At 36.5% G+C, this 21,142-nt stretch overlaps 1 protein-coding gene across 6 annotated transcripts in view; it reads right to left on the reverse strand.

The window, feature by feature from the left end:
• Window positions 1–3,146: 3,146 nt before the first annotated feature.
• Window positions 3,147–21,142, reverse strand: part of NAP1L1 (nucleosome assembly protein 1 like 1) — a 30,982-nt gene continuing 12,986 nt past the window's right edge. For 4 of the 6 annotated variants that reach the window (XM_075150212.1, XM_075150194.1, XM_075150204.1 and 1 more), the window contains exons 2-15: window positions 19,422–19,456; window positions 18,631–18,719; window positions 15,947–16,049; window positions 12,601–12,742; window positions 12,059–12,139; window positions 11,683–11,811; window positions 11,067–11,138; window positions 10,274–10,413; window positions 8,377–8,522; window positions 8,273–8,292; window positions 6,893–7,015; window positions 5,853–5,885; window positions 5,397–5,447; window positions 3,147–3,868 (exon numbers count right to left, since the gene is read on the reverse strand). In XM_075150212.1, coding sequence (XP_075006313.1) covers window positions 3,833–3,868; window positions 5,397–5,447; window positions 5,853–5,885; window positions 6,893–7,015; window positions 8,273–8,292; window positions 8,377–8,522; window positions 10,274–10,413; window positions 11,067–11,138; window positions 11,683–11,811; window positions 12,059–12,139; window positions 12,601–12,742; window positions 15,947–16,049; window positions 18,631–18,719; window positions 19,422–19,438 — 1,182 coding nt within the window. In that variant the 5' untranslated portion in view covers window positions 19,439–19,456 and the 3' untranslated portion in view covers window positions 3,147–3,832. The remainder of the gene's footprint in view (window positions 3,869–5,396; window positions 5,448–5,852; window positions 5,886–6,892; window positions 7,016–8,272; window positions 8,293–8,376; window positions 8,523–10,273; window positions 10,414–11,066; window positions 11,139–11,682; window positions 11,812–12,058; window positions 12,140–12,600; window positions 12,743–15,946; window positions 16,050–18,630; window positions 18,720–19,421; window positions 19,457–21,142) is intronic. The other 2 variants (XM_075150224.1, XM_075150235.1) reach the window with 2 other exon arrangements.

Raw genomic sequence — 21,142 nt, forward strand, 5'->3', positions numbered from 1 at the left:
ATTAAGAAATGAAACTGAAGGTGTGGTAGCCACAAGTTTTGGATTGGAGGAGGCTACATCTGCCCAGAATGAAGGAGGAAGCGCTGTAGAGCTGAGTCTACCAAACCAACATCTGTGCAGCTCTAGCCCCAACCCAGCAGGCCATCAAGGCTGTTACATAGAAACACCTTCACTATCAGACTGTCCCCTTTGTACTGAGGAGTTTGGGATTTTGTTTCCTTCAGCCACTGAGAATGCCACAACACAATCCTCCTCCTCAACACAAGGCATCTGAGAAACAACTGCTGCACCTTTGGAAATAGGAAATCTCTGGCAGACAAACTAATCATCCATTTGTGTATAAGTTCCCTATCAATTTCTGAATCAGGTCTACAACAACGGGCCTTAAAACACAGGGAAAATTTAAGTAGAGCTTGAAGGCACAGACGAACACATTTGATTCCTGCAGTTTTCTATATTCTGCTGGTATTTTTCATTTAACAAGTAAAAACATGTCAAAATTACAGTATCTGCTACATAGCTTGGGAAACATCAGTTCCAAGAATCCAACTAAGAATCTAAGCTTATGAAGCTAATATGCTTAGTGTTTAAATAATCCAAGGTAACATTTCTAACTGCACCTGACATCACCTTCTCCAGAAAGTAAAACTTAAGAATGCCAAGCTTAAATATTTCAGGACACTGTTTTAGGTTTTTTTTTTAACCATTAACAAAGTTATACCAGTCAGGAACACGCCTGAGTGCCAACGTAATCTAATCTACATTTGCTGAAGTGTAGAATTACGAAGAAGCATCCCTCTCCATCAAGCATAAGCTCTGAGCACCCTTCCCTCTCATCCAAAGTCTCAGTTAATTCTCTTACCTCTTTCCTCACCAACCCTCCATTTTTCTCCTAAGATAATTCTCCCTTCAATACAGCAACCAAAACTGGACAGAAGACATCATTTACACAGATCTTAAATTTTGGTGCAGTACTGCAACAACTGACCAAGAAATCCTATTTCAGTGACATGTTTTCCTAGCCTGAACTTGTTAACAACAAGGTAACTTCTCCTCCTCAAATACTAAACGAACAGTTTCTCTACAGCTGGTATAAATCCATGAGAAGTGAAAAGAATGAGTCACAATACTCCAAACAATGTTGAAAGTTTAATGTTCCTGCTATGTACTGCCTTTCAGAACTGCTAAACAAGAGTGTCGTTGATCACAAAACTACGTTAAGCACCAAAACAGTTTTTATTTAACTGACACCATAAGAACTGGCACCTCAATTTGTACGATTATATCCTTCCTTTTGCTGCAGTCTGGAGAGCACAAGAACTGCTGATTTAGAACTAGCAAATCAATCTAGAGAGAAGCTTACCAAAATCTGTCGACAGAGATGGATTCATAGCTCTGGATCTTGCAGGCTGCAGGTGAGCTTTGATATCTACCACCTCCCCTTTTCAAATATTGTATCCCATTGTATGATATAAAGATATTAAATGAGAAAGCAATCGAAACACAAGCCAAATTTCTTAATAACAGTGACTTCTGAAATTCATCGGACAACTTTTAACAGTGCTTTCTCTTTTTAAGATACAGTTGCCAGATGCTGTTAGTAAAAATGGGCTAGATCTAAGTAAGGACTTCAGATACTTCTCATGTCCGAAAGTATGAACCCTAAAGCCCTGTATTAATGACTGCTCAAGCTCATAACATACCATCAGTTTGGTCTCCACATGCCCTGAAGTTTAAGTTTAAACTTAATCCTGGGAGATGTTCAGAGAAGAGACCAAGTGAAACCCAAACACCTGGCAGGGTCAGTGCCTCAAAGGATAAGCATATTCTGTCAGGATGTATGTCATTCACAAGAACACAACCACATCTACTTTAACATCACACTCTCCGGTAGCTGTGTGTTAACTTTCATTACTGTATTCTTCTACACTACGATCTATGCATTACCTAAAAAACACCTTTAATTCAAAGGAATTAAAAAAAAAATCAGTTTAGTCAGAGCACACTAGACCTCCTTCCTCTAAGGGTGCTGAGGATTCACAAGGATTCACTTGGGATAAGCCTCATTCTGTATTACTTACCCTCCAAGCAAAAGACATGCTTGAGAAACTCTTCCACCAGCCCCATCCTCATGTGGCTGTTGCCTTTTGCTTGCCCAGCTCTTTTCAAACCTTTAACCCTTTATGGCTAAGTCAGTATATCAGGGGCAAGGAAAAAAAAAGAAAAAAGAGTAGCTACTGCAGAAATAGATCCATGGCTAGGCTGGGCATTTCTTTCCAACCCTACAAGGATCTTCCTGTCCCTCAAAAATTTATCTGGGTACTTGCTTAAAAGATCAGAACTTCTATAGTTCTGTGAAGGACAAGACTGCACAGAGTACAGTAGCATATTGCTGACTGGGAAAACTCAAATGGAAGACATCAGTGCATAGTCTCTTCAAGCAGAGTGCATTCAAATCCACATCTCAAGAGCACCTCCACTGCTAGGCTAGAGGCAAGGTGAGTATGATTCTAGTCCATATGTTTCAACTGACAACGAACATCCAATACAGACAAAGTGTGGTTTGTCCATATTGGTCCAAAGTTTGGTCCAATATGGTCCAGAACATGCAAACAGAAGTGTAGTGAACAGGTGAGGAGAGAGGAATTCCTTGGGGTTTGTTTCCTCCTCTGTAGATGCTTGATACAGTGAGTACAAACTACAACACAGCTAAGTGTTCTAGCACTCCCTTAGGCTGCAGGGCAGATTTTGTTCAGGACAACCTAGCTGTGTCTGCACAGACTGGAAATCCAAGGCACCTTCCTGGGCTCCAGATTTCATACCAATAACCAATGCCTTAGAGTCAGCCACAGCAATACCAAAGTCCTTTATCAGATCTAGCCCCACTTCTAAAAACTTGTCTTCTCCAAAACGGCAGTGTCAACCAAAAACTGAAACATCTAGCTCCGATTCACAAGTATCACACTGCAAATGGCAAGTATGGATCAAACTTTCTAAACTATTGTGTTTGTTTTTAAAATGCTATATAATTTACTTTTCAGTAACTCTCAACTTCCGTTTCTAGTAAAAAGTTAATTGCAGCATGAAAGATATGCCTTACCAGTTTACAAATGCAGATATACACATCATAATAAAACAAGACTAGCTTCTGAAAATACTAGGTTTTATTCACACCCCAGTGGTAAACAATAACCTTAATATGATGACTAGGTTTCTTTCGTAGATCACTATGTCACATAAAATACAAAACCCATAGCATAAACAAGCTGACAGTTATGGATGTTTAATGTGGTCTTGTTGGAAATTAAACAAGTTATACTAGTCTTCTCAAGTAGTCAAATTCAAAATGCATCATCATCTCCTAGTTAGTACAAGTCACTGCCATTTCTATAACAAAGTAATGAAGGCACAGCTAGTGCAAGCAGACTTAAACCCGTTCAGACTACTGGGCTGAAAAATACTTTGGTTGGTTCTTCAGGAGAGTTTTCTCTAAACAAATATTGGTCTCAGTTAACAGTTTTGATAATCTTTACAGCTGCAGTCTAATAGCTACATGACAAAGACGTCACAAGAACCAAACTATGTAGCAATGAATTAACATTCATGCTTTAGGGGATTTACTGCATTCTACATATTGGCAGAAAATTATACTGTTAAAATGCTAGGTAGATTGAACCTACATTTTAAACTGGTTCTTATGTGTTTGATTTCTTTTTTTAACAAATTGGTTACTTAATTCTACCAAGATACAAAACATAAGGCTGTAAGTAACTAATAGTTGTGTTTAGGCTATTACAGTGCAGGTAATCCTCAAGGCCACATACACACTGCTTCACTGCTGCTTGCATTCTGCTGGGTTTTGATCCTTCTGTTGAAAAAAAAGGAAACATCAGTTTACAGATATCAGTGTTTTAAAAGAGCTATTAGTATTGCTAAGCATACTTTCTCAAGTTCCAGTATTCAAGTTCTTCTTTCATCTTTTCCCTTAACCTAATTGCCCAGTATTAGTAATACTGCTGCCTTTGGATGTGGCAACATCCACAATGCATTTATTTTGGCTTTGTTAGTGCATACCTTTTGCAATAAATTCCAGCTGTTAGAAAATTCTAACATGGAAAATTTCTTGTTATATTGAAACAGACAACCAACAATATCTGACAGTAAAATAGGAATTTAAGGAAAAGGCTTTTTTGGGGGCAGAGTTCAGTTGCAAGTTTTACTGGATAGCTATTCTAGGACCACAGTGCTTTAATAAAGTCAAGCTGGCTTTCAGCCTTTGATCAGCTTACAACTATTTATTCTTGCGTCAATACACTATAGTACCACTAGTGTCTCTTGCCCTTTGGCAGTTCTCTCTGAAACTGAACATACAGTCTTGCCCTTTCTCAGTTCTGTTTAGCCTAGAAAAGCAATCTGAAATGGTGGAAATAAGAAGCCCATCCTGCAGCTGTTTCATTTTGATTCCAAAACTTTCTTGAATAGGAAGCAGTTTGAACATACTAGAGCAGATGAAACATCACCAACAGGTTGTACATTTTGATTAATAATTCTATACCCTACATCTTTCTAGGTACAATGCTCAGATTATGCAATTCTTTCAATAGTACTTTGATCATAGCTCAAACCATTCCTACTGAGAAATAAGCTGCCTCCTCATTTGAAATTGCAAGCACATTTCGCAGCAGACAATTTTAGTTCACACAGACTTCGTTTTCATGACTGCAACTTTCACCTACCACCATCAGGTGCTTTCCGGTGGCCAAATATGCCTTTCCCTCAGCCAGGAAAAAGCTATGAATTGAGTGGCTCTCAACCACTGTTCCAGCAAACCGAGCCTGACCAGTCATTTGCCCTTCCCATGGAATAAGAAAGTTGCCAGTTGCTCTTGGCTGTTCACATTTTAGTACTTGGCTGTAGATGTGTTCCTGAACCTTGACTTCTGCTACCTCAAGGAATAAAAGACTTCCTATTATCTACCCTGAAAAAGCCTCAGTTTTGTACTCTGCTGGCAAAATCTGTGCCAGAGTCACAGCTTGTGACAAGTTCCCAAAAACTGAATCTGGATTACTCAGTTCTCTGCATGTCCTTACAACCATTATAGAACATTTTCATCATTAGCAGCAACTTGCTGCAAGACAAGTTTATAGAAAACCAAGCCTGACTAATTTCAGTGCTCAAAGCCAAAAGTTATTTTCACAAAATGATTCTTGTAGGAAGAACTTTTAAAAAGTTGCTTTACCAATATTAGTCTGTCAGAACTGGGACTGAAACAGCCTCAGCCAAAACATTCTCCAATACAATAGGAACTATTGATTAAAAACTTAAACTAAAAATCAAGACTTAACCTACGTAAAATTTTAAGTGTGTGACTTCAAACATTCTTTTTAATTCCTTACTTTTGGGTCATAATCAGGATCGTTTTCTTCATCTGCTTCTTCTTCCCCCTCCTGAAAGAAAACACTTGTTTATATTTCTCTAGCTTATCCACATTCAGCTTCTTGAGCCATTTTCAAGAAAAAAAAGATTAAATTCTACTCTTAAATACATTAATTACAACTTTAAGTTATGCATATTTATTAGTTTGCACTCCACAAAGCACATCATCTTTTGACATCAGTTGCAACTTAATTTGTAAGATACCTTAGGGTTGTCTTCGTTTGGTTTGGGTTTTTTTGTTGTTTTGTTGGTTTTTTTTAATTCACCCTAGATCCACAAAACAATGTATTGTATCTTCCATTCATAAGTAATATTAAACTTAGTGTCTAGAGCATTCAAGAACTAAAGGAACTCTTATTCCAGATAACAAACTACAAAAGGGAAACCATTTAAATCAAGGCCATCTGTCAACTTACCTCATCATCTGCCTCTTCACCTTCTTCATCATACTAGGAGAGAAAATAAATAATTTTGATAGTGTCATAAATGCAGCCATTTATGGCTCAAGTATAGCCAGATAACTCAGGCAGGTGCCAGAAGCCACACTGTATTGTGCTCTAAGAGAACTTCCTGTATCTGACAGATTTAAAAATGCTTGACGCATTTTTAAATGAACAATGTTCAATCTCTTAAGCTATGCTCTGGCAGAGAAAACTGTCTACCTTAAGTTCCTCATGCATAACACTGGAAGAGCTTATTAGACTGTGATAACACTTCTGGCCAGCAGGGTGTCTCAAAGCCTAAGGCAATCTGTACAGTCAGTCACTTCTCTTTTACCTCCCCCAGCAAAGGCTTTGGGCTAAGGGCTACCATTTTACATTCTAAAAATTAATTTCAAGGCTGGACTTATCTTAGCCAAATCAAACTGTCAAATTGTCCTTGTTTGTGTGGAGACAGGGGAGAGAAAATATTTTACCCATATAAAGTTCTGGGGTTTTGTGGTTTGCTTTTCAAGCTTAGCTCCTTTAAAGCACTTAACTCACACTTTTGCAGAGCTTGCTTTGAATATCTTGGCATGCTTTGAATGTGCTTATCTATCATTTTCTAAGAAGAGTGCCCTTGAATCTCAAGGAACTTGGTAGCCCAGTATCACTGTAAGCACAAACAGGCTGAGCAGCTAGATAAATAGACTGATTTGCTCCCTGGCAGCTCATTATAGTTCTACTGAAGTATTGGGTACACCACCCTAGGAATGCCTTGTACACAAAATTCAACTCAGACATCCCCTAAATGTTCAGCTGCTACCACTATTTTTGCCATAAAACTCTCAAGTCACTACTTCAAAGATGAATTACTTTCGTGCTGCTCTTTACTGAACACCAGGAAGCTCAGCTGAAACTAATGTTGATACATCCCATTCTAAGGATACCAACATTATAAAACTCAGAAATTGCTCGAAGTCTTTAAGCAACATTAGTTCAAAGTTTTTAGCATTTTGAAAGAATATTGTACTTACATCATCATCATCATCTTCAATAGCTTCTCCTGTGAAGTACAATACTGATCGGGGGACTATACGTTCACGCAAGAAATGACCTATTTCAAAGTCTGCAGCAAGGATTGCCTCAGCATCATCATCCTGCATAAAACAACATTATTTCCTAAATCATAAGCTGATAACTACTTTTTACACACAAACACAAGTTGCACAGTTTTTGATGTGGTCAGATTTATACAAATCCCACATGTTGACTTTTTTTGCTTCAGGACTTGCTTTATAGAATTGAAATTGTGGAGTCAAGTTTTATGCTTTAAACAGCCTACCTGCATTACGCAATGGAGGGCTACTTCTTCAGTAAGCTTAATTATACAAAATTCCGGAGTTTAAGTTCTATTCCTCCCCCACCCCCAACTTGCTTTTGTTCTAAGTAGAAAAATTGTTTGATACCTCCCATAGACTTTCAGTTTGCATGCACTATACCCTTAAGAACTAAACACTAGCCAGGTGAGCCTATCCAATTAAAGATTTTACAAGTTACTTCTGATTCCTACAGTGCATCACCTCCACGATTCCCATTAAGCTAGCCATTGTGAAGCACCTGAACACCTAAAAATGCTCTCTGATCCAATCCCAGGTTTTCACTCCTTTTGTTTACACATAAGTGTTCTGCTGTCTCCCATCTGAGAAGTTATCTTCAATTCAAAAAGTTTGATTTTTTTTAAATATTATGAACACACAGCTTTTGGTGTCGATGCCAATTGGAGTTCTAACAGCATGCTTCTGGACGCTTTCATCAGATTTCTCACTCAAGCTGCATGATGTATTCAGCACTGTTAAGTGTTTTTGGTAGTTTTCCTCCTTACAAAAACATGGCTTATTGCCACAAGAATTTTCTACTAGTGAGCACACAGAAGAGTGGGCTCTTGCAGTTTCTATTCTTTAAAACAAGAATTACTTTCTCCAAGAGTTAATAGCTTGGGAATTTTTTAACAGCATAAAATACAAACCAGATACATGCAGCCATTAGAGAAGATCATCCAAACAATGCCCGAAGGGAGAGACTTACACCACCCATTAGACCAAAAGGCTAACAACGAAGATCACTACATTTGTACAACTGTTAACAATTCACAAGGTAGCTTTCAGGAAGGATAAGCTGTTAAAATTTACTAAACTGAACTCAACAAATCCAACTCAACAAATAATCCTTCTAATAAAGAAAACTCAAATACATACTATTCATCACAAGTATTCTCAGTTAAATACAGAAATAGTTAGATCTGAAGCTGTTTAAAAAATTCCCAAACAATTTCAACAAACACTTTGTATATAAAGGCATGAATTCTTCTACTGGTGTTTCCCCTCCAGCCCCTTATTTTAAATAAATCAACTTACCAAGTCTCCACTTTCAGGAACTGTAGGAAAAAAAAGGAAGAAACAAGTGAGTGAAGTACGTACTACTTTTAAAGTTAACGCAGATAAACTAATGTTCAGTTTACCTTCAGGAGGACTAAAGAAGTTGAAGAAAGAGTCATTGGAAACAGTTTTTGTCACTGTTCTGACTGTTCCGCGACCCTTATGTTTCTGTTTCTTCTTAATAGTTTTCAAAGTAACATTCTTTCCTTTTTTCCAGTCTATTTGGCAACTAGAGAGGAAAGAAAAAGAAAAAAATAGTTGCAACTTAATACCGTTCCCCTTGTTACAGGTACCTACTGAGACTATCACAACTGCAAGGGATACAGTGAATATAAAATATTAAGGTAGTATTTATTCAGTGCTATCTTTTCATTAGTTTATACTCTTGAGAACAAAAGTAACAGTTCATTTTAGGAATGAAGTTTTTTCATCCAAAAGTTTCTCCTTCCCCACTCAATCTCTGAAACACTAATTTTCATCTGCTACCGAGTTCTACCTAGTCTCCTACCAAAAGAATGGTGTCATATAATTTTTAGTGCTACCTATCCATTATAAGGTAATGTCATATTCGGTCATGCTAGTAATATGCCAAGGTTTACCACACCTATCATTGTAATCAATAAGCCCCTAAAATAATGCATCAAGCAGGTGTGTAGTTTTTGGTTGGTTTTTAGTTGTTTGTGGGTTTTTTGCATTTTGGGTTTGTGGTTTGGTTTTTTTTTAACTCTATCCTGCTAAATCATGCCCACAGGCTTATCTGACAATGAGACAGAATTCTCGGGACATGTAAATGAAGAAGTCACATGAATAAGACTGTCCGCATGTGCAGAAGTTTCTGATTAGATTCCTTTAAAGATTCAAAGGAAGGAGGCGAGATGTTCTGGGATAAGAAGAGGCTGTCTTAGTTAAAACACAAAACAAGGACTAGGAAAAAATCATTTTCACAGCAGAGTGTCATCTTACAGCAACATCTACCAGAATTTATGCTTTTCAAAAACAGTTCAAACTAAGGAAGACAAAACAGTTTGATCAAATCTATTCAAGCACTTAAGACTAAATCTTACAGGACATTTGCAGAAATGTGTTACATTAAGTGACTGGGAAATGAAGTGATAAAAAAAGTCAGTATCAGTAACTGCAGATTAATATATGGGTAAAACCAACCCTGACTATGCAGTGATAGGCTCTAAATTAGTTATTATCACTCAGAAGAGCAGTCAGAACATTGAAGAGACATTAACATGAGGGCAACTGAACAGGCCATGATGCATAGAGCCCTGATGTACCCATAAGGCTAATTATGTACAACTCGCGTTTCTCTCATCCTTCTGTTCACAAGAAAAGGGACATGTACAGAATAAAGAGATTATTTAGTGTGAGGAATAACAGCTAATTTAGAACAAAAGACATCACAGAGAAAGGAGCGTGACAGCTCTTTAAAATCATGAGGAACCTGGAGTTAATAGGAGATAACTGTTCTCCATTTCTCAAATAGATCAACTGAAAGACACTCAGAGGCAAACATTCAACACTCATAAAACAAACTGGACAACTGCAATATAGAAAGTAAAACCTCCCAAAATGCTGCATGTCAGAAATACAGAAAGATTAAAAGAAGTGATCGAACAAATATTGACAAAAGCTATCAAGGCCTACAAAAAGATAACATCCGCCTTCCAGTTCAGCTTTAGTGATTGCAGAACAGTATTTCTAGATAAATACTGATTAGATTTTTTATTTATATGCATATGTAATATATATTATATATACTTATAAATTATATAATATAAAACACAATTTTATGTATCGTATTGAAGTTACTGAAAAACACTAAAAAAACTCAAGCCAAACCCCGCTGTTTACAAGTTATTAGGTGGCAATATCTTTTCCAGCACCTTCCCAAGATGCTGTAAATCTGTAGTTGGATAATGCTAAGGAGGAAACTGTTACACTGCCTTAAAGTTATTTATTAGCACTCACCCTGTACAACCCATGATTTCCGGTCCATCAAAGGAGAAGGGATCAGAATCATCTGGCTCTGACCTCATTCTATACGTCTTTGTCAATACTTCATTTGTGAAGTAGTCATTTGGTTCAAAATGAAATTCTAATGTGAAACTCTTAAAAAGAATTGCAGAGCAACAACTTTAGCAATTTAGCAAAACATACCTTTAACTTCCACATACCTAAAATCCAAAACCAAAAATACACAGGCAATGGAATATATCCATCTCCTCCAAAATTGAAACAGAGCACATATGTAACTTATTCTAGAATTTGCTGCCCAAGTTGTACAGTAAATCTTCAAACGTTTTCATTTACCATGTTGATCTTGTGCTTATTAGTTAATATACTGCTTGCAGTAATGACACCAGATCTCCTAGTGTACAGCTTTTCTGGTGCTAACATATAGAGAGAACTTCTAAATTTAAAATATTAAAACTTAGCAAGCCATCTGATTTCTGGCAAGGAAATTATATCCAATTATAACGGTTATACAAAAAGTACCTGAAGGTATCAAAATTTAAAGGTGAAATTTAGTCATCAGATATTAAGGCCAAGTTATTAACTCATCAGAATTTGAAGGTTAAATTAAATTCATTCACATGGTACCACAAGACTAGTACTAGTCCTTGTACTGTTTTTCAGAAGACAAGAAGCAGCTGCATATTTCTCATGATTGCCATAAGACAATTAGCTATCACAGACCATGCTACTAATATACTAATAAGTCTTAAGATAAAAGTAATCTTATTAAATAGGTTAAACAAACCATAGGCTGTCCAACTTCTGAAAATTTCACTTTTATATCTTTTAAGTGTTTCAGGATAGGTTCATCATGTTCCTGTAAAGAAAACACAGTTAATTCAATTTTCATAACATTAAATTGTACAGAGATTTAAGACCCTGCAGAGATAAAGAGCCATACTTAGAATGAGTTTTACATACAAGAACCTTCTTGCAGCACTGAAACATTTTCATGAATGTGACCAGCAGATGGCAACAATGGCCATAGACTTTCCACTGCAGTGGAAGAAAATTAACTCTATCCCAGCCAAAATCAGGACAAGTACACAACCTAAATCCATACTAACATCATGTAGTTTTTCGCAATATCTAATACACATCCCATACACACACTCCTATAAATACAGAAAGTGTATTAGTAAGGTAAAATAAGTTCAACTAATGACAGCACAGTAAGAAGGTATTTTAGACTGCTCTGTGCTCTCAGTTGAATAAAGTACCACAGATGACATCAAGTACTTGTTCCATTTTCGCTCTCCAACAGACACATGAAGTAATGTACTGTTTATACTCCTTTCTTAAAAAAAGACACTTGAAGTTGCATTAGTACTTAACTGAAACAAGCCTGGATGGCCACCTACCTGAACCATATCACTGAGCAAGTCCACGTTCTTGAATACTGTCAGCCAAAACTCAGGAATTCCTTTAGGGTCTTCTTTTTCTTCGTCCTTTTTTTCCTCTTCAAGCTTGGCTTTCTCTTTCATTTCCTCCTTGATAGAATAAAAATGTTAGTTGTTCTTAATTTTAAAAAAGTGCCCAGAAGGTTCGTTAACAGTTTTATGTTGATACCAGTAGAGATTAAATTTCATGTGCATGCTTTAAGCAATCATTATGAATTATTATTATTATAAGCAAGCAATCATTATGCACCCACATTTTTTTTTAACCTTTAATGTAAATGAATCTTGTGTCATGCTAAAACTTGAGATACTGATGAGAACCCCTTATGATACTCACTGAAATTTCTTCTTCAACATCTGCTTTCCATTCACATTCTTCCTCTGTAGGTTCATAAATTGCATTGATGATTTCACTTCGCTGGAAGATTAAACCAAGAATATTTTCACATTTCCTAGCCATTGCAACCACCAATGCCGTAACCAATAATTTCCTAATCCTAAAGTTACACAATTGGTAATATATTAACTACTTATCAAAACTTTTTCTTCTGGCCCTAGAAGAGGACTCAGCAGTTAGCAGCTTTTCAACACACTAAAATAAGCACCAAAGTTCCAGAAAGGTTACCATATCATCTGACATGTGCTCAATTAACAAGATGAGGCCTGGTATATTGAAGTGAAATTGGTAACCATGGAACAAACTGAACCTTTCTCTCCCTTCATCTTAGTTGATATTCACATGGATAGTAAAATGGTGTCAGTTGAATTGAGTGGGCACATACAAGGCCAAAATAATTCAGAACATGCATAAGCTTTCAGTTTATATTCCCTTGTTTTAGCTAAAGCTTTTAAGTACAAATCAGATTAGCATTAAAATACCTTGTCAAATAAGGGCTGATAGAGAGCAGCATACTTTCTTTCCAGCTCGTGAACTTCCTCATAGAACTTTGCTTCTATCTGTGCACACTGAACTTGAAGATTCTTGAGAGCATTCACACGTCTTTTAACAACTTTAGGCAAGCTGAAAGATTCAGTGACAAAACCGTTAGTAACACTGCATGCTAAGCACATGTTGACCCCTCCTTAACCAGCCCTCTTAATAACCAACTTGCATCAAAACAGATTTTACACTCTACTTTAAGCTTTAGAAAGCTGAACAAATCAAAACTATGACCCACTGTACCATGCGGATTGAAACTGTTAGGACAGGCTCTTAAACTGAGGCTTAACCTGAATTAGAACCAGAGTATTCCAAATACCTGGATCAACTGAGACAAACTTGTGCAATAAAACTTCATACTAAAAACGAGTTTTATGTCATCAATGAACAGCATAGTAAATTCATATGATTAAGCAGAATTAAGAAAGCACTAACGGGCTTGGTTTTATGAAAGAAAGTTCAAGACAATTGAATTATTACTTCGCTAAGGAAGTCAATCTTCAAAATTCACATTTTTATTTCACTCAGGAAAGCAGCCGATACTACTGTCTTTTAACACCCTGTCACTCCCAAAATGAGCCAGAACTGTTTTGCTAAACGAGCCACTGTATTATACATGTATAAAAGGAAGCAATTAATGCAATCCTCCTTATAAATACTTGACAGCTACAACTCCTTAATACTAGTTTCACTTTAGTAAAATAGCAAACATAGACTTACTGTTAAGACAGAAAGTTACCGACATCAAGGCTACTGGTGAGATTTATGGGGTAGATTGCTGACAGCCTCCATTGCCTGTGAGGTGGGCCAAACCCCAGCATATAGCTACAGATTATTGTGTTAACTTCCCATAGTTATGGTATTTAAGCAGTTGGGCCACATTATTTAGAACACAGTAGTAAACAACTGCTTTTAATTGTTAGGACCAGCTTCAGGTTAGAGGAAGTAACCAAGAATACGTTAGCTTAGTTAAACACTGAAAGTTTGCATTAATTAAAGCTATCTTACCTCTATTAGGAAGGACAAGCACATGTTTCAACATCCCTGTTCACTTTAAAATGCAGAACCCTTCTGCCTGATGGCTTTATGCTCAACATGAATATACTATTTCTGGTTACTAAGATAATATGCAGACTACCAAGAAATCAAGATTTCCCTTAACCTCCCAATTTGGGCAAAACTACATCTGCTACATGAACTACCAAAAAAAGCTTAAATTTAGTCATGTATGTTGATAAAGGGTTGATAACATTCCTGTCACTCTGACATTTTTCCAGAAGTTAGTCAAGTTAATCATAATTTTATCTTCAAGTACCATATCAGAACTAACAACAACTTAAGTAGCAAGTTCAGTTAGTTCAGGAAAAAATGTTAAGGAAGAAAATTAATACAACCGCACAGATAAGTCATACAACAATCACCCACTTAATGCCACATGCATATATTCAGACTAAGAGTATTGGTCCTAGCAATTGAATGTAAAAACACTGTGAAATTTCTAAGAGGTAGTACCGTACGTGCAGCATGCCCAACTCCAGTGTGTCAGAGTAAAGATTTTAACCCCTTTATTAAAGAATCTAGAATCTCTTGCACATGTCAAAGCTACATTTTGTTACAGTCCATGCCAACTAGTTCAAATTTCACAATTTGTACATCCACTACCTTTATAAACTCTGTACTTAAAAAAAAGGTAGCTTCATGAAAGAGACAGCTTTTACAAAGCAAATCCAAAATGGAGAAGCAGATCAAGAAGTATGAACTGGACTGCACAAGTACAACAGCAGCAAGTAAAACCTGTTGTTCTGAATAGAAGCCACTAGCAAATGTTATAATTACACCAGAATACAACCTCCTGCGAGCAGTTGAGGGAAATTCTATGCTATGAAAGTAACTTTCATTAAAATTATTGTGGCCAGGCACAGGTGAAGAGGTAAGTTATTGGATAGCTGCCAGGCAATTAGCAGATTCTAAGCCTGAGCAGACAGATGTTTTCCTGGAACCTGTTTAGTTTCCTACCAGCTTAGGCATCTAGTTCCTTAACAGCCCACATAACAGGCTTTTAGGATCCCAGATTCCTGCTGACTTCCGTGCCATCTCAGTGTCTAGAGTCTGTAGATAAATAAGCTCAAAATAATATTTGGGAAGACATGTAAGAGGTACTTGTAAAGCATGGTTAAGTCAGCATGCATATGTTGCGAAAGTGCACAAGTTACACACATTTTCCAGCTATTTTTGTACTGCAAGTTAGGTAAGCATTTGGTAACAACGGCAAAATTGCAATGCTTTTGTGATAGAGAATGCACTACTGTACTTGGAACTGATGAAGAAATGGTACAGTATCTTAGAGAGCAGCTGACTAGAAGAATGCCATGTAAATCAAAGTTACCACTTTTGTTCACTTCTTAGATCAAGGACCTGAAAGATTAGTAGAGGTTAATTAACATCTGTTGAAAAACAGAAGAAAAATATTGCGTATAAAAAGCCTGTAGTATACAGTATCTAGAAGAGAAAGAACCTGGGTACCCTGTAACTCCATGCTCTCTCTTGGGCCAGTATTTATTAGGGAAGGCTGTTAGTTAAATGGGTTTTTCTTCCATGCTATCATCTACAAGAGGAAAGTGGTATGAGTAGGAGTAGCAGCAGCAATGCCTGTTACTCAGTAGCTGCCCAGTTCAAGTCAATAGCAATGTAGGACCCTATCACAGCAAGACAGTTGTGACAATGCCAGTGGATGTGTGAAATCATCCACTGTGTTCATACGCAATCAGAAATTACACGAGCGCCAGAAAATTCTACCTGTTAATGCAGATCAAGTAAAGAAAATTTTAGCAAGACATTGTTGCAAGTTTTGATGCATAAGGAGACCACATGAAGTACCGATACAACATTTCTAATTTTATTAGCTCTTGGTTACACTCTAACCAAAAAATGACTATATTGAGACACTGGGTCTCCAAGTATTTGTCCATACTTAAGATAACTGATGTTTCATGATTAAGGCAAAGCTACGAAAGACATTCCAAATAGCAGGAAAGTATCCTTTAAAAGCCATATTGTAACTGCAGGGGATAGGGTCAGCCACTGTAAACATTTTAGCATTCTTTTCTTCATAAAAGCCCCAAATAAAAACTCTTCAATTCTGAGATGCACTACAGACAGACTATATTAGTTTTCCTGCTATCTGGGCAGCACAGTGGTTTATGGCTACTAATCCTACAGACAACACTGTTCAGAAAGCAAAAGAACTATTTATACCACTCTGCTCATACTGAACAAATACTGTACCTTTCTATATATCCTGTAGATGTTCCTACCAGACCATCAAGTCTTTCCTGAAGGGCTGCAAGAATCTGAGGATTTTGCATCATCTGTACAGTCAACTGCCGAGCTAAATTAAAAAAAGAAAATTATGTAAGTGCAAAGTGCATCTTTTGGACTGATCTTGAAAGAACAGTTACTTAAATACTACAAAAGAGCAGTAAGTTTACTATATATACACTTGTAAAAAAGAAAAGTAGGCAAAGAAGTATTTCAAACACCTCTCCGTTTTGGAAGCATGGATCAAATCCATCATATTCTGAACACAGAAGCAGCACCTAGATTAAAACAGACACTATTCAGCAAGCTGAGCTTTTTTTGTTAAAAGGGAAGGGTTTATATGATGCTTCTAAAAGCAGCAGTTTTGCCTTGACTGCTTTTATTTTGAATTCATTAAGGAAAGGCAAGGTAGAAGAATTTGCACTTTTACTTTAAGGGAATAAAACCCGGAATTGGGATTTTAATTCCATTTTAGGTAAATGGAAAGAATCAAGACAGTTTCAGACCTGGATTTAAAACTGCTTTACAACTCTATGTTTACCTAATTTTTCCTGCAAAAGAATAAATCATTCATTAGAATAGTCTGACATATTCTTGACTACAGAATATCAGTACTAGGTCCTTGAAGTCTATCATCTACATCATCTTTAGAAAGTACTTTGTCCAAATGGGACACCTGTTTCAAACTATAAGGTAGGAGTACATTTAAAAAACCACACAAATTCCTAGCCTAAGTGTTCTCATTATCCATATTAACATCAACCCTTTTACTTCTGCTCAAAATCTGCGCCTCAACCTGCAGAAATGAATTTCACAACTTCGTATTTTTTAATAAGAATTTATGATCATTTTTATCATGCTGTTTTGCCTTCTTCCCCCTATCCTCATTATCTACAGATAGGCAAACAAGTACTTTGCATTCCTTATAAGATACTAGGTTTATATAGCATTCTTCTGACACTTTCAAATTAGAGTGAAGCTTTTGAATCCTTCCTGATACACAAAGCTCTTGGAAATAGCATAGCATTTTCCATTTCTATGCCCTTCACTACAGTAACAACATGTGAATATTCTCTTCCACTTTGAAAGAAAAGTTATGTTTCAAGCGACATCCAAAAAAGCAGTCTTGTTTCTCCATAATATTGCAATCTGTTTGTATTTTAGCAGTAGAAGCTGTAATTACTTCTTAAAGGTACTACCTCACATTAGTCCACACTACTCCTCCTGTCAAGGTATCTAGTTTTCTCGGGTCTTACTATTCATTAGTCTTTCCTATACTCTTGAAAACCTACCCATTTGTGCCACTGGGGTATGCTGCCAGTTATTCTTCAATACCGAATCAGTATACACATCATACACATGATATGCCAATGCCAACAGCCACATCCTCTCAAACTGAAACCTGACCACATATTCTGTTTTGCAGGTTCTTGGATCCGTGAATGCTATTTCAAAGAGGTTTTTCCTAAAAGCATGAGTGCTTTACTTAGTGTCCACAGAAGGACCTTTGACATATGTAAAAGTGGAATTAGCTAGATTTAAAAAAGTAAATCAGTAAAACCTAAGGAAAAATTCTACAAAACTAGACAAGCAAGAATTACAGATGCAAAAGAACTGCTTAACACTGTGTCACGTTTCCCTACTACTGAAACGTGTTTCTGATTTATGAAATCCAATTTCCCTCCAAGGTTCCTATAGCATAATTTCCCCTCAGATCCTCATCTACAATAGCTGGGATTAATCACTAAAAATATACACTATTCATCCCTAGGTTCCTTTGGGACACCTGAATACTTACCATTTAATTATTGTAAGCTGTTCTTCAGATGACCAGTGTGTTCCCTAGAATTTTGCAATCCAGTTTTGAAAACACTTTTTTCCAATAGATATAGCAAAGCCTCTAACATCACCTTGAGCAAAATTATCCTACTTTTCTTTAGTGTAATTACTCTGTTCAAGCAGAGTATTTGCTTGAATCAAATCAAGCAATCACATAATTTGGCACTATCAGCAGTCCAAATCATTTAATTGCAGAGATTATTATTATTTCTCTTTTGGCTACTTGCTCCTCAGATTCTATCTGTGCCCCCAATGTTTAACTACAAAGCATGAGTAAGATTGTTCAGCACAGACAAAACAAGTATTCTGAATCATGTTCAGGTTTTTTTGTTGAGGGAGAAAAAGAAGGATTTATTGATTTTAAGTGTGGTAACACTAAGCATGATTTTTGTTCTGTTCACAATCAAACAACTCAGCAGCAAATTACTAAGCAACTGATCTAAAAAATGAGACACACATGAAACATATATGCACCTGATATTTTTCTAGCCAAAGCTTCACATTTTAAAACTTTTAACTGTTGTTAGTTTTGAAAGAATCTAGTCACATAACAACAATAATACTTTCTTTTCCAATTATACATCCTTACAGGTGGCCAGCACTGCCTGAACTGGTACTAACTATGACTAAAATGAGTGACTGCAGACAACAAAAATCGCGCAACCAGAAAAAAAAAGTCCTTGCTTCAGAATTTAAATACAGTTGTGCATCAGTAGTTATGTTTTATCATTTCCCATTATTTTAAGCGGTTTTAACACATTAATTACAAAGCACGAATGCAGCTGCTTAGAAACCTTTGTTTTCAACGTTACCTTTGCTGTTGGCATCTTCACCAGTTTCTTCTTCTTCTACTTCTTCAACATCTTCCATATCCTGTTGATCAAGTTCAGACTGTTCTTTGCTATTAGGAATATTCAATAACAGGATCAAGAAGTTAATTTTATAAAATACTATAATGAGCTTAAAGAGCTCAAGTTAGAGATCATGTAGGTGGAAGCAAACTTGCATCAGTTTTGATCTATGACAAACTAGAAGTCATAATAGTCAAACAAAGCCAAATTTGTCTTCATAGATTCAAGTTTCACATTCGTCAATCTCGGAAAATGTTAAAACTAACAGCTTTCCAGAATTTTTAAGATTCCTTAAGAATTCCTTCAGCTCCTGCTCATATCAACAAGTCAAAAGCCTCCTCCTGCTCTACACATCCTCTTTAAGATATGCAGGCCTTGAGAACTGAGTGTAGGTTCACCTAAACTATACTTCAAATGCCACAAAATATGAGCATTTGAAGTATAGAAAAAACTACATACAGTGAAACAATAGTAATGGGCAGTACTATTGGTTTTTCCCCTCCAGAATTCCAACCAACATAGTAAGTTGACTAGTGCCTTGTCCCAGTTTTAGATTTACTTACAATTAAGATCTCAAACCCATTTGGTATGGGCAACTCAAGCTTTTCTCCCACATTCTATAAAACTCACATCTTGCCACAGTGCCAAGATCACCATCTAGACCCTGTCTATCAAGTGTCTGGAGATCACAGTTATCTGAAGTACAGCACAGGACACAGTCACAGCCTCAGTAACCTACAGATTTTACTTACTTGTCTATGTCTGCCATTCTCCTAGATTTCAAACCCTAGAAGAAAAAACCAAAAATGTAAGAACAGCAGCATTAGACTTCACTTACAAGGTCTACAGGCAAATGCCGTAACACTAAAAAGGAAAGAAACACAAACCATGCCAGCTTTAAGAAATAGGATAAATACATATTATAGTCTGAAGAGTGGCGTATCTCCCATGCACTTTTTGAGCTCTCACTCTAAAGCATAGAGAAATACTGAAAAACTTTGTCCTGTTTAGAATCAATAGATCCACTCACACAAATTTAAGTACCAGCAAAATGCCATGTTGCATTTTGTATCATAGGACTGTACTAATATCACAGATTGAAAACTAGTCCTGTCTAAGTATAAAATCAAAATATAACCTGAGAAAAACTGAAGCAAAAAGGGTGCTGAACCCTTTTGATAACTGTTTACTCATCTCCAGCATGTAATTGCAGACAGAGGATACTTATAGCTAAATCAGTTTCTTTTAATACTAAAGATGCATTTTTGTGGATTTACTTTTAATCCCAACGTTACAAAACCAATCCAAGTAGTTCCTCAGAATACCCAGAGAATCGCAACGTTTTAAAGAAAATTTGATGCCAAGGTGCTAAGCTATTTAACATGACTATTTCCATGCCCTGAATGATCAGAATTTTCTTAAGTATCTCAGTATCATAATAAACACATTCCAGACACAGTAACTAGAAACATTATATGTTAAGACTATTGCAAATCTTGCATACTATGAAGCACCTATGTTCTCAAATGTATTACAAGATTACAACCAATTTTCCACCAGCAAAACAGTACTTAGGACTCTAGACTCCAAAAAGATGCTTTGGGTAGCTTGAAGTCAGAGACAATACTACACACAAGGAAACACTGTCCCATTATTGCCATTTTAGGTCCAATGGTTCAGGAGACACTAAGTACCAAGAATAATCCACTGATCCAGGAAGCATGGAAACCACTGCTTTAGAGTCCCCAGCAGCTTACTGCTGTCCAGTAAGCTAAACAAATTCAAGTTTCTTTCAAGAAGTTCAACTCCTTATAATGCGTTCCAATGAGAATTTTAGCCAAAGTGTTGGAGGTGTGTGTTCCAGAAAAAAAAAAAAAAAACGAAAATTGCATTTGATATGTCCAAAGTGTGTAACACAAGAGCACAATCCCAGTAAGATCAGGACATTAACAGTCAATATGAAGAGACATGTTAGAATCTAAACTTCAAAATTTAACACCTACGTTCTATGTAGATATAATCAAAAAATATTTTTCTGGTGTCATAAATACTTCGCAACAATTACATGGGAAGTAATTATCTGATGTCTTCATTTAGGACCACAACTTTACAGTGCCAATAAAGTATTTAGGATACTGCACGTAATCAAAAAGTTTCAATTCCCTAGTATGCAGAAAACCTGGAGAACCAACTACTTGTCAATCTATTTCAGAAAGATAATACAGTATTTGCTATCAAATAGAATGGCAGCACTGCTGTAAACCAAAGGACATCTTACAACTCAGTAAGAAATCGAGGAGTTCCAGTAACATTTTTGATTCCTTTTAAGTTTCTCAAAATTCAGATCACATTTGCTTGTCTTGTGACTTCACGTTTACACATCGACGCAAGCTGCCTACATAACAATTCCAAAGAGACTCCTTTGGATACAATTCTCAAAAGATAGCATGGATTGAAGACCTACAGAAACTGA

Source organism: Calonectris borealis, chromosome 1 (genome assembly GCF_964195595.1).
Source record: "Calonectris borealis chromosome 1, bCalBor7.hap1.2, whole genome shotgun sequence".
Lineage (NCBI taxonomy): Eukaryota > Metazoa > Chordata > Aves > Procellariiformes > Procellariidae > Calonectris > Calonectris borealis.